Below are 17,688 nucleotides of genomic sequence, written 5' to 3'. Positions count from 1 at the left end.
GAAACAGCCAAACACAGCGGCGGCGGCATTGCTGCACAGTTTGATGCAAAGAACGAAGCGTTTGTTTAGCAAAGGGATTATTTTAAACCCCAAAATGGTAACCCAATCGCAGTTTAGTCAGATACAATTTCAGGCGGTGTTGAACAATTTTTCCATGCTGTACAACGTAATGAAGGCGGTGAATTTTGTCGATGTAAGCTGAAATGTGGTCGTACGTATACTACGAAGTGGTCGATTTATCAAAACGTGTTGTTTTATTTTCAAAATTTTAGAATGCAATAGTACAGCTAAGCAACGATGGTATGAAGGTGATCGTGGAGGATGCGAAAAGTATCCAGGCATCGGCGTACATTACTCGGGCCTGTTTTTCGGACTTCAAGCTTGCCATGGCTAAACCACCCCCGTCATCGGACACAGCGGACACCCAGCTTTTCGTTGCGTTCGGATTAAACCTGAAGGTGTTTACCGATTGTCTGAGTATGTTTACCGCCGGGGATTACAATTCGAGCCTTAAAATGATCCAAAAAGGCACTGGAGCACCGTTGATCGTAATACTGGAGCAGCATGGCGAGGATAGCCTTATTACGGAGTGTTCCGTGCGAACGATGGAACCGTTTGACTTCATGGAGCTTGATTTTGAAGATGAACAACAAATAGTGAGCAAGATCAATGTGAAGGGTGCGGAGTTTTTCCACCTGCTGAGTGAGATGGATCGCAACTGTGATGAGATTGAGGTGGCCATTTCTCCGGATGCGCCACATTTAAAGTTTCATTCGTTTGGAGAGTTGCATTCGGAAACTAGTGTGGAAATAACCAATACCAGCGATATGCTTATCACTTTTAGCTGCAACGACGCTAGCCGTAATCGGTACAAATTTCATCACTTTCGGCTAGCTATGCGGACGCTAGCATTATCGTCGAAAGTTGCCCTGCGTACCAACAGCGAGGGTTTGCTCGGATTGCAAGTGATGATAGAAAATAGCGATAGTTCGCACATTTTTGTGGAGTACTTTATCTTACCGCTGATGTCGGATGACGATCAAACAACGATATAAAATTTTCTGCATCTTAATGTTCACTGATCTGATACTAAAACCAACGCAATAAAACCAGCGTAGAGTAAAACGGTGTTTTTTTCCTGCAGTAAAAATAACGGTTTTTATTCATTTAAATCAATTGCCATTTTTAACGAAAGAACAAACTCATCGAAAGTAAGTATGGACCCCAATCGGACGTTTGGAATGAACTTCGGCATAAATTTCGACCTATATTTCGTATACCGAAACGTTTTCCGCTATTTGTTCCGGAAATCAGTCGATTTCGCCCAAACAGCAGAAGGACTGCAGGATTTTTGCTGTCATCGTGCGAATGTCTAGCAAAAAGCTCAATTTCAAAATTAAAGCAAAAAAGCTTGTCACAGCCGTTGCCACAACACTTTTTTTCTATATGTGGCGGTCGACCGTCTTTTTTTTCTCTTGCTTGCTCCTGCTTATTCTAGTATTTGTTCGATTCGCGAGTTCTGTTCTGCGCTGGTGTGTCTTGCATCGCGTTCGTTCGTTCGTTCTGCCTGTGGCTTGTCGGTTTGTTTCGTTTTGACTAGTGGTATACCCAAGCAAAAAGTTTCGACTTGTCAAGAGCAAATGACAGAACGTCTCCCTCTAAAAAATATTCCGTGCCTGCTCGCACTGACACTGAGCGAAAGACGGTCAGAAAGCTCGAGTCGAGTCTGATGAGTTTTCTCATGCTGTTCGCTTCTCTTGGGTTATGCCCTCTTGCTCGTACTCACGCTCGTTCTACCGTCGATACAAAAGTATACAATCTGTGCGGTTGTCAGACTGCTCCAAACACCAACAACACCAACAAATGCATTGGTTTACAACAAATCGAAGCTATCCGAATTGTTTGCGGGATCGTATACAGAATCGCTGATGAATCGCTGTACGTTTGCTTTCCTAATTTTTATCATTATTATTAACATAATTATTAGTTCATATTATGAGAGGCGAATGCACCAAGACATCATACAAAAATAAAACAACAGCTCATGCTCATGTGTCGAAGCTGTTGCTGTTTTCTACCACGATTTTGTTATGAGCTAATAGACGTTTTGGGCGTTGGAATCCGATTTGATTATAGGACCGTGAAATAAAGAACCACCAAAGTACTAGTTCGTCATATGCTCACACTGTAGAATTATCCCAACATTTGTATCATGTGTATACGTCGTATCATATGCATGGAAGCTGTTGATGATAAAACAGTCGTGAGTAGTCAAAAACTGGTACGTTCGTACAGCTTCACACGGTTGTGGAATAATAGTCATAATATACTGAACAATAATATTAGAACAACATTGGAACACAGCTATGTTGTGTTAATGTAGCTCTTTTTAAGTTTCATAACATATTTTGGAACACGTTACAGCTTTCTTCATGTTGTGAAAGATAAACAGCTCTATCAATTTAATATGTCTAATAATTCTGTTTGCATTTCTCTTAATACAAATCGATTGCGTGGCCGGTGTTCCGCGAAGCATTCTTCTAATGCTTGCCTTTGCCGGCCAGAGTTGCTGATCACAACATTTCATTTGCCATCGATCCTTTCATTCAATTGCTCATTGCATTGCATTGCATTGCATTGCAACAGCTAAGCCCGTGGCCAAACTGTTTCTGTAGGATGCGACCGTAGCGACACTAATATTAAGTGCAAAACATATCACAACACAGCTGAACGTAACACATGGAACATTCTCTAGCGTTTCCTTCTTACCAGCAATCACGTAAAAAGGAATAAAAAGCGCGTGTAGAAATTGAAACGCAATGAAACATTTAACAGTGCACTGTACATGAACGTACTTCGCGACATCTGTAATGATCCTATTCGGTATCAAGCAAGAGCCAAGAATATGTTTGAGCCAAGATAATGTTCTGGTATGGCTTTGCATATTAGATGTCACGAATGCCTACGAAAAAAGGAATGTTTATTTTAACAACAAACCCATACATAATTCAACAAATATCATTGTAAAATCGCCAAACTAAAGCTACGTAAAAACGGTCCGTGTGCGAGGATCGCCATTCTATGTTCAAAAATAAAAACACTCGTACAAAAAACACCAACCTAAAAATCATTATTGCTCAGATCAGTGCACAACATTTTGATGCATCGCGCACGAACCATCACCAACAATAGAACCATAACAGAACAGCTGATGGTACTTCGTTCGAAGCATCGCACGTAGAACAAAACCTGGTCCGTATCAATCCTTTTGGCGCCAAATTGTTGGTACCATCGGTTCGCGGACGCTTGAAACACCACGGTAAATTGCCTCCAAATGTAAGTCTGGGATCGATTCCCGATATTTCCTACCATTACTATCTTTACAGAAAACACACATGGGCGAGCTAGCAATATCACTCCAGTATATGACTAATCATACTTACCCTTGCGCACATGACGCGAGGATACCCTAACCTTGAAATAATAGTACGGTCTAAATCCTATACCACTAGTCAAAACGAAACAAACCGACAAGCCACAGGCAGAACGAACGAACGAACGCGATGCAAGACACACCAGCACAGAACAGAACTCGCGAATCGAACAAATACTAGAATTAGCAGGAGCAAGCAAGAGAAAAAAAAGACGGTCGATCGCCACACATAAAAAAAATAATGTGGCAACGGCTGTGACAAGCTTTTTGCTTTAATTTTGAAATTGAGCTTTTTGCTAGACATCCGCACGATGACAGCAAAAATCCTGCAGTCCTCCTGCTGTTTGGACGAGACTGACTGATTGTCGGAACAAATAGCGGAAAACGTTTCGGTATACGAAAAATAGGACGCAACTTTTGCCGAAACTCATACAAAACGTCCGATTGGGATAGGATTTAGACCGTACTATTATTTCATGCCCGGGTATCAAAATATGGGTATTTAAACTACTCGACGCGAAGCCACTGCTGGAATCGACGACCCCTATGGCCCAACTCACACGTGACGCCCACGCCCTGCCCACGTCCACAAGTAACTTCGTAGAAAGCCGAAACAAACCCTCTATGCTTACTGCACGCTTAAGCAAAACAACGCTTTACCGAGTGCTACCCCGAATGCAGCGTACGTGGTATTCTAATGCGGATCGCAGGTATAATTTCCGAATCCTTTTTCACTTCGCGAAGATCCCAGGTATAATTCCCGAATCCTCTTTCTCCTCGTGATTTGTGGACGCGTCCAGGACAGGACCCAATTTTTTTGAAATTTTGTATGACTTCGGCTTTTTTGGACGTCTCATGAGCCGTCATGTGTACGCAACCTATGTGCTTCTCGCGCGCCCCTATTCAAAAACGTATCGCGACCTCTCGTTCTGTTTTTGATTTTTTGAGCTTTTTCCTGATTTTTAAGTAGGCGGGGCTGTAGCACCGCTCTACAATTATAGTGTAAGACGTGTAACAGTGTGTGTCATGTCGCATGCTTCGCTGCATGGCAAACACGACGACACACGAACAACACCGAAGAGGACGACAAAAACACGATCCTTCACGGCACACTGGATTAGGGTGCGCGTACGATGCGGCAAACAGCGCAAGAAGAAAAAACGATCCTTCACTGCACACAGGATTACAGTGTGCGCACGGCAAATGACGCAGCACAAAAGAAGCACAAAAGGAAGACGAAAACACTATCCTGTACCAACGCGTACAATATGTTTTGACACTATTTATCACCAAAATACACGCATAAACATTCAAACACCAAACACAACACCAACTGAATTCATCGTCGTGTGAAAATGGGAAGAAGTTTCCACAACATGCACCGAAAGTTTTTTCCCTCACTACATTTCAATGCGCTTGCCGAAGCAAGCACGGAGTGAAGGGAAAAAACTAACACCACACGTTAATGGCATAAAAAGGCACATCAACTCTACATAAATCACAACACTGGTCAGCATATTGCACTGCACAAAGCAATCGCACATACTTGCTAACTTCCGCGCATCATTCACGCACAAACAAATATAAAATTTGCTAAGTCCCACAACACGTCCACCCTGGACTTAGCGCACAGCAAACTGAGCTCGTCACAGTGTGGGATGAACGCTAGAGTAAGGACGCAGGATAACAATGTAGGTCAGAACGAGATGGAAACAATTCTAGCTTCAACAAACTCTGTCGGCTCACACACACAATCAAGGGTTTCATGCTTTTTTTCGGGTTTCGCCGTCGTTTTCCATGTTCTTCTTGATCTTTTACCGTAATTCTCTCAAATTTGAGGTCTCTTTGTCTGTCGGGTGGTTAGGGTATCCTCGCGCGATGTGCGCAAGGGTAAGTATGATAGTCATATACGGGAGTGATATTGCCAGCTCGCCCATGTGTGTTTTCTGTAAAGATAGTAATGGTAGGAAATATCGGGAATCGATCCCAGACTTACATTTGGAGGCAATTTACCGTGGTGTTTCAAGCGTCCGCGAACCGATGGTACCAACAATTTGGCGCCAAAAGGATTGATACGGACCAGGTTTTGTTCTACGTGCAGTGCCTCGAACGAAGTACCATCAGCTGTTCTGTTATGGTTCTATTGTTGGTGATGGTTCGTGCGCGATGCATCAAAATGTTGTGCACTGATCTGAGCAATAATGATTTTTAGGTTGGTGTTTTTTGTACGAGTGTTTTTATTTTTCAACATAGAATGGCGATCCTCGCACACGGACCGTTTTTACGTAGCTTTATTTTGAGGATTTTACAATGATATTTGTTGAATTATGTATGGGTTTGTTGTTAAAATAAACATTCCTTTTTTCGTAGGCTTTCGTGACATCTAATATGCAAAGCCATACCAGAACATTATCAATCGTACATATTCTTGGCTCTTGCTTGATACCGAATAGGATCATTACAGATGTCGCGAAGTATGTTCATGTACAGTGCACTGTTAAATGTTTCATTGCGTTTGAATTTCTACATGCGCCTTTTATTTAAAGTGCCTGAGCATCTTTTGCACGGCATCGATTGCGCTGGTAAGAAGAGAACGCTAGAGAATGTTCCGTGTGTTACGTTCAGCTGTGTTGTGATATGTTTTGCACTTAATATTATTTTTCCAGGAAGTGTCGCTACGGTCGCATCCTACAGAAACAGTTTGGCTCACGGACTTAGCTGGTGCAATGCAATGCAATGAGCAATTGAATGAAAGGATCGATGGCAAATGAAATGTTGTGATCAGCAACTCTGGCTGGTAAAGACAAGCATTAGAAGAATGCTTCGCGGAACATCGGCCACGCAATCGATTTGTATTAAGAGAAATGCCAACAGAATTGTTATTCATATTAAATTGATAGAGCTGTTTATCTTTCAAAACACAAAGAAAGCTGTAACGTGTTAAAAATATGTTATGAAACATAAACAGAGCTACATAAACACAACATAGCTGTGTGTAGATATTTCAATTCACAATCAATTCCAATGTTATTTTAATTGTATTGTTCAGTCTATTATGACTATTATTCCACAACCGTGTGAAGCTGTGGTACGTTCGTCAGAACGCCTTGTCACAAATAGTTTGCGCATTATTTCATCGGTTGATCATTTGACGATGGGTCTGAACGACAAGCCATGCATATATTCCTTAAGATAAAATATCGTTTGAATCATTGGGATCACGAAACACTATTGTTTTACGCTCCAGTTTTTGACTACTCACGACTGTTTTATCATCATTAGCTTCACATGCACATGATACAATGTATACGCATGATACAAATGTTGGGATAATTCTGCAGTGTGAGCATACGACGAATTAGTACTTTGGTGGTTCTTTATTTCACGGTCGTATAATCAAATCGGATTCCAACGCCCAAAACGTCTATTAGCTCACAACAAAATCGTGGTAGAAAACAGTAACATAAAGAGGCTTCGATCATGTTTGCTGTTGTTTTATTTTTGTATGATGTCTTGGTGAATTCGCCTCTCATAATATGAACTAATAATTATGTTAATAATAATTATTAAAAATAGGAAAGCAAATGTACAGCGATTCATCAGCGATTCTGTATACGATCCCGCGAACAACTCGGGTAGCTTCGATTTGTTGTAAACCAATGCATTTGTTGGTGTTGTTGGTGTTTGGAGCAGTCTGACAACCGCGCGGATTGTACACTTTTGTATCGACGGTAGAACGAGCGTGAGTACGAGCAGGAGGGCATAACCCAAGAGAAGCGAACAGCATGAGAAAACTCATCAGACTCGACTCGAGCTTTCTGACCGTCTTTCGCTCAGTGTCAGTGCGAGCAGGCACGGAATATTTTTTAGAGGGAGACGTTCTGTCATTTGCTCTTGACAAGTCGAAACTTTTTGCTTGGGAATGTCAAAACAACTTTCCGGACTTTCAGAATGGCGTTTAGTTTCGTAGCAACACAGAGTACAAGCGATTTGTTTTCGCGCCGTTTGGCTAAGTAGGCATTAGTTTCCTGTGTTTATTCATTCGCAATCAATCTAATCGTCCAAACAATCATGAGCGAAGACGAGAGAACGCTGTGGTGTGGAAATCTGAGCGAAAGTGTTACGGAAGAGTTGCTGTACGAGTTGTTTCTTCAGGTAAGGCATGGGTTTACAAATAATAAGTTCTTTCAAAATAAAGCCCTTGTAAAAATGTTCCCTGTTTTGTAGGCTGGTCCGCTCGAGAAAGTAAAGATTCCCCGTGATGGTGATAGGCGCCAACGAAGTTACGCCTTCATTACGTTCGCACACGCCTGTAGTGTGGAGTATGCATTGAACATATTCGAGGGCACAGCGCTACTGCAACGTCCACTTACACTGCACAGAAAAACACGCAACGGACCCAACGCTAGCACTGCTTTAACCCAAACGAATTTTAATCATCCTATGGGTAGCGGTAGTAGAAGCAATAACACAGACACACGATATTCCAACGATGCAGCACCAGTGCATTTCCCACAGCAACAGCCGATGGATGGTAATGCATTCGCCTCGTCGAATATAAATCTGGACAGTCTAAATGCAATGTACGGACAAAATGACATATTGGCTACGATGTCGATGGCTCTGAGCAGTTCACCGTTCGTATTTACACCGGATCTATTGGCTCAGCTGGGTCAGCAAATGCTTGGTGCGGATCTTCCCCCTTTGAACGATGCCAACCAGCAGCAGAGTTCGCTGCGTACGAAAATAACGCACAGTGATCGATCGCACCATCGCGATCGTCATCACAATAAACCGTATTCGCGAGACGACCGTTACGACTATAACCATGATCGTAATGATTCGCATAAACGCCACCGCTACGACAGCAACAGTGGACGACATAATAACGATCGCGAAAAAGACCATCATCGAAGCAATCGGCGACGCAGATAGTGGGTTGAACAGTTGCATTATGGTACAAACAAACAAAATCTTTCTTATTTACTTCAACCATCTCGATAGTCGGGACGGTGATGTTATATATGCATATATGTGAGGACGATGAATCACTCAAGTGAACGGATGATGGCAGCAGCATGTTGTAAATATTTCGAATGATTGTAGTATTCAAATTTGAATCAACTCTCGCCAAACCCCAATTTAAGGGTTTTGTGTGTGGATAATAAAATTGAAACCATGGCCGGTGTACGAACCACCCGGTAACAAAAAAAAACAAATCGTTTCCATATTTATGCTGTATGACACGGTTTATATTTCCTTTATTCTTTCTCAAATACCTATTTAATACAATTCTATTGAGCTTTACAAATATATGACATAGAATTGGCTTACAGTATTTTAAAGTCAGCACAGTCGTTACGTTTCCGATTTTGAACCTCCACTCTGCTCGAACTCATCATTCCTCATTGACTCTACCTCGTGTCGCGTGCATTTTAAAACATGGAATCAATAGTGTGTCAGCCAGCGAGGGGCCCTATGCATGAGTCACTGCTGCTGGCTTGCACGGAAGTTGGAATAGTTTTGTCACACGTTATCTATGTCGCTACACATCAGGAAGAAACGCAAACGAAATGCGTACGCGTTTCCGCTTGTTAAAAGTTAAATTTGATATTCTGCTACTCAGCCACCGAGCATTTGAGATTGTAAATGAGATACGCCAGTACTTTTTTTCTTTTTTCTTTTTTTTTGTTTGCTATCTCTGGGTAGCAATGTCTAAAGGGATTGCAAACGATTCAAGGATGAACAGTCTAGTTTACACGTAAATATATAGTTATGTTCTTGTCCCTTGCCTTAACATCATCATCCAGTTTGCTCTTGTGCATATCAGTCGTTCTTGTGCAGAAAAATCGATCGATGTCATTGGAATCTTGCACCGCTACAACGCTCCATCCTATTTTCCGATGGAATGAACATTTAGAACTAGTGAGTGATAGGGGATGATTTTGATGATTGATTTGAAAACCGAGAATCTGCGAGCATGAAACAGATGCTTATAAATTAAAAGGAAAAAAAGTGATTATGGTCGCCTACTGATAAAAGTTGGAATCGTTTCCTTCGATAAATCTCACAAACAAAAGTGCATCTGTAGCAGGAAAAAAAACAGACAAACAATTCAATTAGCTAGCAGTGTGTGTTTGTTCACAACACTGAAGTTTGCGCGCGTGTCTTTACGTGTCAGGCTAATTGCTTAACCGAAGCGCACTGAGCTTTGCGTAAACTATGAACCTCATCCAATGATCTCTCGTAGCACGTTAGGGTGCGCTAGTTGGTAGGGTAGGAGGAAATGGAAAGCGGACACATCTTTATAGCGCAATGCAGAGCGCGGTGGTTGCACATTGCTACTCACCCACCACCCTCTGCGGTTTATGCTGAATGCTGCGAACGATGAAGGAAATAATGTGTGTGTAGCTGTCCCGATCATTGCGCAGATCTGTACGACAAAACACGCCATTGTGCTTCGCAAATTTTTCGTCTCTTTTCTGTGTTTTTTTCTCCATCTTTTGGTTCCCGCGTCCGTCCGTCCGTTTCTGCGCTCGCGTTGATCATACTGGTCGGCCACCACCTCCCCACCCTACGTAAATTCACTATGACCAGCTACTCTTCTGCAGGTCTATCTGTCCTTCGAGCGTTTTAGCCAGATAGATGATGAAAAGCTGACTGATGGCGGCCCCGAGCGCTATGCCCGCAATCACGTAAAGGTTTCGTTCGGCCCACACGCGCACTATTTCGATGCAACCGTTGGTCCAGATCTTTTTACTAGCTGCGGCCACCGATTGCTGCTGGATGTGGTAGCCGCACATTATGTTAACCAGCCCGGAAGAAATGTCCGTCGCGTTGATGCAGCAGCTGTACGGTACACCGCACTTTTCCACACTCGGCGAAGAGCAGTTGAAGTATTCGTTCTTTCCCCAGTCCAGGTAGCCTTCGTTGCTCAGCCCACAGCAGTGGAACTCTTGCTGGGCAAAGTCGATGAGATTCTGCAGGTCCGGATCATCCCGATAGGTGGTAATGATTTTGTCCGTAAACGATTCCTCCAGCACCGCGTTTACCTTGTGGGGAAACACGAACGCCGTGATGGCAATGGCCATTTCGCAAAGGAAAAAGATCAGCAGGCAAAGTGAGTAGAACTTTAGCAGGCAGGTGTTTTCCCGCAGTGCACCGAGGCAACCAGCTAGGCTAACCACAAACACGATGCCTCCTGCGATGATCATCACTAGCGACAGGTTCAGTACGATGTCGTAGAACGTTTCCAGCTTTATCAGTCCCGTTGCCTGCCATTTGTCGACGAATGCGTAAAATCCGATACCGATCAGCAGTCCACCAAACAGCCAGAATATGAAGTTGAGCAGAAATATCATATACTTTACGCAGGAACTCACGTACGTAAAGTTGTTAGTAGGATAGCGATACGGGGGCATTTTGTTGTGCTGTGTCGTTGTCCTTCAGCCTCGCTTGCGTACCCTTATAAGGGATAGATAATGCTCCAGTTAGCTGACACTAGGAGCTGGCTTTTTCAGGCAAGATGCTGCTGATCTGGACTGCCACCAGTGGCATTGGCCAGCGTAGGAAATCCTTTGTTTACGATTTCTTGCAACACACTGCACCAGAAACGTAGCAGCACTAACTAGGACATCCGTCGATTATGAATCATGGTTTCGACGAGCTTTATACGGCACCACTACACCACAGTAAACTAAACACCAATCGAGAAAAAAATCCTTTCCACTTTCGAAACCGAGCTATGAAAATTTGCTTCTAAACTTGGCTTTTCTGCCTTTTTTCTCTCTTCTCCAGTCAATGATTTATTTACAGGGGTCGTGTCGCAAACACTACAGCGGTAGATGAACAATAAAACAAATCTTTTTTCTTTACATGGAATTGTAGCTTAGGAACGCAAGAAAATATGTTGCGTAATTTCCTGTATTAATGTGGTTTGTGAAGGATTTTTTTTGTAATCCAAAAAATAAAGTTATTACAGTATTTTTTGCAATAATATGAAGCAAAAATATTTTTGACGAAACCTGCTGTCAAATGCTTCAAATTTTTAACGAAATCGTCCAGTTTCATCCCAATGTCAAAACGATACTGTCAAATTGGCAACCAAATAAGAAAAAAGTCAAGCGAATTTGACGCGTCAAAACGCAGCAAAAGGCAACACAAGGAAAGGACGACAAAAAGCGGCAAGGAAAAAAGTGCGTGTGTGCTAAAATATCGATGGAAAACAATCGTTTCGTCGGCGGGCCCACATTAAATCTGGACTGAAAACACGCACAAACTCCGATCGAGCCACAGTATCAGGCGGTGTGTTGTGCTTACAGCGAATGTCTATCATGAACCCATACGGTTGTGAGTACGGTTTGCTTGTTGTGGAGATCATAAATCATCACGTTTCTTATTACCTTCCTGTGTTTAGATGGCCAATTTTTGCACCAAGCTCTCTGTACGTTCCATTAATGTGTACCTGTTACGGTTTGCGTTCGTTTGCAATTTGCTGATGAAATTTGTACCTTGAATTCGTTAATCAGAACTGCGTAGCCAGCTTGCTAGAGAACTTAGCCCACTGCAGAGATTGTTATGTTGACTGGTCACCGGTCCGGTTACGGTCGGTGTGGTCTGGCTGGTAGTTAGTGCACCTTGCACTTCCACTGCCGACCATATTAATGTTAAATATGGTATTATTATATCTTTGATCAAAAGGACTGTCAAGCCTTACCCATTTGTACGGGGTTTTCAACTCAAGGTCTCCATGAAAGTAGATTTCCAAATCAGTAAAGTGCACGAATCCTGTAAAGACCGCACGGCAATCTCTCCATCATCATGCAGCGAGTACGGAACTGCTCAGAACACGTTTGCTGTAGTATGAATCTAAATCGAAAAGTGAACCCATACCTGTGCTAATTGCACCTTGCCACCTTGCAAACACTAACGTGATGGTGGAAAGTTTGCCAATCATTGTTGATAGTGTACATAAACCACACACGCGGTATATGTATCCGTGTTCTTTCTAGCACCGTTCCTGTTGTTATGTTGTAAATAATAAGCTCCTGATTTTATTTGTTTTTTTTCTTTCTCTTTTTTCTCTTCCTCCTGTGTTCAATGATCGTCCCACATCTTTTGCTGCACTAGCTTATGATCGGCGTAAAGAAGCGGATAGCAAGTGAACAAGCGCAACTCCTTCCCACACAAATATCCTTCTGGTTAGATTCTCCCAGTTGTAATCCCATCTTCCCTACACGTCGCATTGTGCTTAATTTGCCGGAAGCGCTCCTATCAGTGGGCTCCGCTAGTGTATCCCTTAATTTCTTCATTGTTTTGAATTTTAGCTTCTAGTTTCTGTTACCTCGTTCAAGCTGGAAAATCTAGAGCATTAGCATATCCAGTATAGATTTAAATCAAGCACACTCTACTCTATTATCGTTTAAACGATCACTGCAGAACACCCACTTAGCCTTTGGAAGATCTTTGCGTACAAGTAAAGATAAAGCACATACCAATCATATATATACACACATACACAGACACACATACATATCGAAACACGAAAAAAAAACACATTAAAACGCCATGGCTAATAAAATGGTCGGGAAGGGTAAATGTAAGTACTTTATGTTATTCTACTTTTCTACCACCTATTTCTTCCTTACTGTAATTTAATCATAAGTATATGTACCGAAATGTTTTTTTAAAATAACAATGTAATAGCGGCTAGAGTATTTGTATGTTTGTATGCTTCTCTATACAGAAAGTATTGTTCCGATGGGTTGTTATATACTTTGTTATGTTTTGCTACTGCACATAACCCTGTCCAAAAATTGGCATGCACAATCGGTACACGTCTAGCTAATTCTCTGTATTTTACCATTTTGCTGCATACTATCGAAGAACCGAATTATCTGCCTAAACGTGGAACTAATGCATGTACGGCGTGTTTTTATTTTCTTTCTCATTCCTGACGGTTTCTTCCTATCTTGCAGTACCGGTTGAATCGGAAGATGCGCAAAAGCTAAGATTTCAGGTTGAGCTAGAATTTGTGCAATGTTTGGCAAATCCTAACTATTTGCATTGTAAGTACGGTGATACAGATTGACCATCTGATCCATTAATTTTTCATTTGTTTCCACTAATTGTTTATCTGTCTGCTTGCTAATTTAGTTTTAGCTCAACGAGGATACTTTAAGGATGCCGCATTTGTAAACTACTTAAAATATCTACTGTACTGGAAGGAGCCCGAGTACGCGAAATACCTCAAGTTTCCCATGTGTCTATATTTTCTGGATCTTCTACAATACGAACACTTTCGGCGCGAGATCGTCAGTGCGCAGTGCTGTAAATTCATCGACGATCAGGCGATCCTCCTTTGGCAGCACTACACCCGCCGGCGCACACGGCTTACCGCACTCGGGACAACTAGTCTGACGGGATTGGCGGTAGGTGGACAGCCGGTCGGAGGCGGTGTCCAAGGCACATTGCTCTCGAACGACCCTGCCATCATGCCGAACAGTAGTAATAATGGTAGCAATAATGGAAACACGATCAGCAACAACGGGGGTGCCAACAACAGTGGTGTGGGTGGCGTTGGTGGTATCGGTAGCAACAATAATGGTAGCAGCAGCAACAACGGTCCAAACAGTGGCAACGTGAATGTGCCAACATCCGTCGGCCAGCAACAGCAGCAACAGCAGCAGCAGCAGCAAAATGGTGCCGGAATTACGCAACACAACGGTGTAGGGGGAAGTGGTAGCGGTATGCTGGGTAATCCGCTGGGGACAATTGGCAGCGGAAGCGGCATACCTGGCGGAGGCATCAATCAAAAAGTTCCTTAAGCGTAGCGTTTCTCCAAATGGTCAACCAATTAGTTAAAACTGCAATGCTAATATGTTGCGTTTGCAAAACGTATAGGAATGTTGGTTGTCGTTGGTTGTATAAAGACTGTTTTTTTTTTTAGAAATATTACATAGCGTACAGTGTAGAACTTAAACCTAATAATAGACACAATTAAATATAATCTGATCTGTGTTGGTATTATTTGATCCAGAGAAAAGTATCATAAAACATAACTTACTTAACGAGAGACATACATCCGGAAGCTTCAAAAATGGTTTGCAAATGTTTCAAAATAACAAACAAAAATATCGTAGCTCAGCAAAAGCCTAAGTTTGCAATATCCAGAAGAAAATCATCGGAATCCAAAAAATGTCAAAATATTTTGAAAGAATACACTAAGTTTACTAGTGCTTGTCGAACTGAACAATCAAATTTGCGATTCTAACTAAAAATGGTAATTTTTTAAAATTTTCAGTCAAATTACCGAATGAAAATGGGTTAGCGGTTTGCCCATAAATGAAAACAGAACAAAATCCAATGTAAAAAAGAATCACTACAAGTACTAGTAAATGGTGCAAAGAACAAATGATAAATCATTGCAGCCAATAAATTTTTTGATCTTCCGGAAGTTATGGATGACAATTTAAAAAAAATCGCATGATAACGACATGATGCTGAATCCATAAAAAATAGATAAAACTATTTTCTTTTTTCATCGTGCAACTGGTTAAACTCGAGTTATTCAACTACTGATCAATGTTGATCCACAGTAATCTTGTCAAAAGTGAACAGTAAATTGGTGGAGCTTACATACCGAGGGTGACTAAAGACCTTCATTTATTGAACAAACAATCGTGTAGCTACTCTTGGAGTGAAAATTTGGGAAAAAAATAGTATAAAAGTAGGTATGTGCTTCATTTTCATTGCTTATATTTATAAGCCATCATTTAAAAAACTGAAGATCTTCACACAAAAATACATAAAAATGTGCATAGCTGCACTTTTGTATTGGACCATTTCAAAAACCTTTTCAAAATCGATCGCATCGATTGGTCATTTTCCCAATTTCAACCAATATTGATCAGTTTTCGGAACAAGCGTTCGGAAACGTGTTGTGCCCTACTGAGGCTGACCACGAGGGTAACGAGATCTAACGGGTGTTCCGATATTAATCGGTTTGTATCCAACCGCCAGGTGAACGATCGATGATTTTTGTGAACGAAAGCACATAACTGAGGGCGAGGGGGCTAGGGAAAATCACATAAACACATCGCGGTACTGCTGTTGTTGTTTCTGGGGGCCTGGGCAGTTTTGTTTGTTCATTAACGGTTGTCCAAAAATCACTTTCTGTACAAAATGGAAAAAAAATGTTGCACGCAGATATGGCATGGGAACCGATCGTATCCACGAACCGGAGTATTTGCAGTTAGATTTGATGACACTTGAAAAATGAGATCAGCATGAAATACGCTAAATCAATACGACAATAAAGTAGCTCCTAATGGGTTACTCTTACGTTGTGAACATTACATCTAATGTTAGAAGGTTGTTTTTTTGTTGATAATTAGTTCATTCAGGAAACAGTTAAAATACTCTTCAATACACCTTTGTTTCCTGGGCACCGTGCTGTGCCATTAATTTACATCGATCGAAAATGAGGGAAAATTAAACTTATTTCCTTTATCGATTTAATTGTTGAATCGTTTTTTTATGATTATTTTTTTATTTCGTTAAAGGAAATATCTTCCGCTATCGATCAAGCGTGGAAAGTGACAATGTTCGCTTTCACTGTTTGCAACGGAACCGAGCTGGCTGGTGCCATCAATGCCAACAGGGAAAACCAACAAACAAAGGTCACGATAAACCCTACGGTGACCTAGACTTGGGCGGTAAAGATGACACTTTCTTTCACGATTCGTTTCGAATCGAACGAACGAAGACAGGAACCGTGGTGTGGCGGCGATTGAATATCGTCATTGGGTCGCGTTTGCAGCAAATGCAGTAACGATCGATGGTAATTTTTCCGCACAAGCATACTGTAGTTTCCAGCTGTGCACACACACGCGGGGGAAAATCATTCGTACACACTAATGGGACCCCACCAGGTCATTCGCTTCCTGGAGAGAAATTCTAACCATACGGCGAAAGAGAAAATGGTGTCGTCACGATCTTTGTGCGAAATTTCGCATTCCACCAGTGAAGGGTACTTCCCTGTTTTGGTAAGAAAACGCGACATTCATCGAATAGAGACACTTCGTCACAAGTGATATTGGAAGATAGCGCTGCCACCAACTTCACCAGGAAACCATTTGAATTCCAAATAGTCAGTAGTAGTCACTTTCGCCATCAATAGTCGCTAGTAGGACAACATAATTAATCATCAACCTGCGTACATCGTTAATTAAATTCCGCCATTTAACATACGCCATTGCATGTTTAACTTTTGGGTGGGACATTGTTTGAACATTTTAGCCTAATTAAACTAGCCCGAACGCAAAATTTGGCCAACTTTCCGCTCAGTTCCGCTCATTAGTTGTACCTCAGTGCGTAAGTGTAACATGAGATGAATTTTTGTGTGCTTTACATTAACCAGTCCACCGTTAGAGCATGTTTGACATTTCCATTTTAATTTACTTTTGCTTTGTTTTAAAGATTTTTGTTTATTTAAGCAAAAAGGGAACTGCGAAGAAAGCTGTTACAAAATTTTCTTTCTCCTTATGTTTCTTGTTTCCTACAGTTTTATTTAAAAAAAAACTTACTCTTTTGTCGCAAACATTTTTCATCTTTTCTTTCATTTCATTTCAATGTTTTTGCTTTAGCTTTATATTAATAATCATAACACAAAACATCAAACATGTGCGTTGTAACTTAGTTGTATATTTGTATATGTTACACTATTTACAGCTTTGGACGGATGCAATGCCTTTTTTTTTGCTTTGTTAAATAAATACAATACAATACACTTACGACTAATGGTTGCGCTCATTTCGTAAATCGAATAAATAAATAGCTTAACACTATAACAGTAGAGAATAAACCGCTTCTCGATGCAGCAATGGCTGCAACTATGGTCAAAAAGAAAAACAAAACTCCCCGTGATCGATGTTCTCTTAAAAGAACGTGTGATCGAATTTAATTTCCTTTCATATTGAACGTAACTTTAACGTACGGACCATAAGAGCCCGTAAAGAAAGAGAGAAACGAGGACCGAAAGGCATTGCAAGTGAAGCAAATAAAATTAGGAAACCATCCCCGTAGCACCTTCTGTGAGTTGGACAAACTCTTCAGCTTCCCAATAACCCCGTGCCTTCCTTCCTTAAAAGCCACGTTCCGTAAATCACCCCAAAAAACAGTTACTGGAACAATTGTTCTCTTTAAAATAAACACTAATCGCTAATGGGTTTTTTTTGGGAAAATGTTTGCTTGAA

The 17,688-nt window shown here is 41.5% G+C and overlaps 4 protein-coding genes across 8 annotated transcripts; 3 read left to right on the top strand and 1 right to left on the bottom strand.

Moving 5' to 3' along the window:
* Positions 1-43: 43 nt before the first annotated feature.
* LOC125765816 (uncharacterized) lies at positions 44-1,217 on the top strand. Its single transcript, XM_049431296.1, has 2 exons — positions 44-193; positions 273-1,217. The coding sequence occupies exons 1-2, from the start codon at positions 44-46 to the stop codon at positions 1,053-1,055; spliced, it is 933 nt and encodes a 310-aa protein (XP_049287253.1). The 3' UTR covers positions 1,056-1,217.
* A 6,141-nt stretch (positions 1,218-7,358) lies between these two features.
* On the top strand, positions 7,359-8,662 carry LOC125765824 (RNA-binding protein 7). Its single transcript, XM_049431313.1, has 2 exons — positions 7,359-7,588; positions 7,661-8,662. The coding sequence occupies exons 1-2, from the start codon at positions 7,505-7,507 to the stop codon at positions 8,366-8,368; spliced, it is 792 nt and encodes a 263-aa protein (XP_049287270.1). The 5' UTR covers positions 7,359-7,504; the 3' UTR covers positions 8,369-8,662.
* A 1-nt stretch (position 8,663) lies between these two features.
* LOC125765821 (tetraspanin-33-like) lies at positions 8,664-11,255 on the bottom strand. Its single transcript, XM_049431307.1, has one exon. It carries the CDS (start codon positions 10,852-10,854, stop codon positions 10,021-10,023), a length of 834 nt encoding a protein of 277 aa, XP_049287264.1. The 5' UTR covers positions 10,855-11,255; the 3' UTR covers positions 8,664-10,020.
* Positions 11,256-11,522: 267 nt separating this feature from the next.
* Positions 11,523-14,441, top strand: LOC125765822 (mediator of RNA polymerase II transcription subunit 31). Of its 5 annotated transcripts, none has more exons than XM_049431310.1 (5): positions 11,525-11,779; positions 11,850-11,876; positions 12,563-13,031; positions 13,411-13,500; positions 13,589-14,441. In XM_049431310.1, exons 3-5 carry the CDS (start codon positions 13,001-13,003, stop codon positions 14,257-14,259), a joined length of 792 nt encoding a protein of 263 aa, XP_049287267.1. In that variant the 5' UTR covers positions 11,525-11,779; positions 11,850-11,876; positions 12,563-13,000; the 3' UTR covers positions 14,260-14,441. The 5 variants fall into 5 exon arrangements, with proteins under 5 accessions (XP_049287269.1, XP_049287267.1, XP_049287268.1 ...); XM_049431311.1 differs by having other exon boundaries at positions 11,525-11,782; XM_049431309.1 differs by lacking the exon at positions 11,850-11,876 and having other exon boundaries at positions 11,525-11,782.
* Positions 14,442-17,688: the final 3,247 nt, after the last annotated feature.

This window comes from Anopheles funestus, chromosome 2RL (assembly GCF_943734845.2).
Source record: "Anopheles funestus chromosome 2RL, idAnoFuneDA-416_04, whole genome shotgun sequence".
NCBI lineage: Eukaryota > Metazoa > Arthropoda > Insecta > Diptera > Culicidae > Anopheles > Anopheles funestus.
Note: the sequence above shows the minus strand (reverse complement) of the source record. Positions and strands in the feature narration are given on the sequence as shown.

Bases quoted from the DNA above. Each gene is read 5' to 3' on its own strand.
- LOC125765816 (XM_049431296.1), top strand. From the start codon at position 44: ATGCAAAGAACGAAGCGTTTGTTTAGCAAAGGGATTATTTTAAACCCC. The intron at 194-272 runs GTAAGCTGAAAT...TCAAAATTTTAG, and splicing joins AGGCGGTGAATTTTGTCGAT to AATGCAATAGTACAGCTAAG.
- LOC125765824 (XM_049431313.1), top strand. From the start codon at position 7,505: ATGAGCGAAGACGAGAGAACGCTGTGGTGTGGAAATCTGAGCGAAAGT. The intron at 7,589-7,660 runs GTAAGGCATGGG...CCTGTTTTGTAG, and splicing joins TGTACGAGTTGTTTCTTCAG to GCTGGTCCGCTCGAGAAAGT.
- LOC125765821 (XM_049431307.1), bottom strand. From the start codon at position 10,854: ATGCCCCCGTATCGCTATCCTACTAACAACTTTACGTACGTGAGTTCC.
- LOC125765822 (XM_049431308.1), top strand. From the start codon at position 13,353: ATGTACGGCGTGTTTTTATTTTCTTTCTCATTCCTGACGGTTTCTTCC. The intron at 13,501-13,588 runs GTAAGTACGGTG...TTGCTAATTTAG, and splicing joins AAATCCTAACTATTTGCATT to TTTTAGCTCAACGAGGATAC.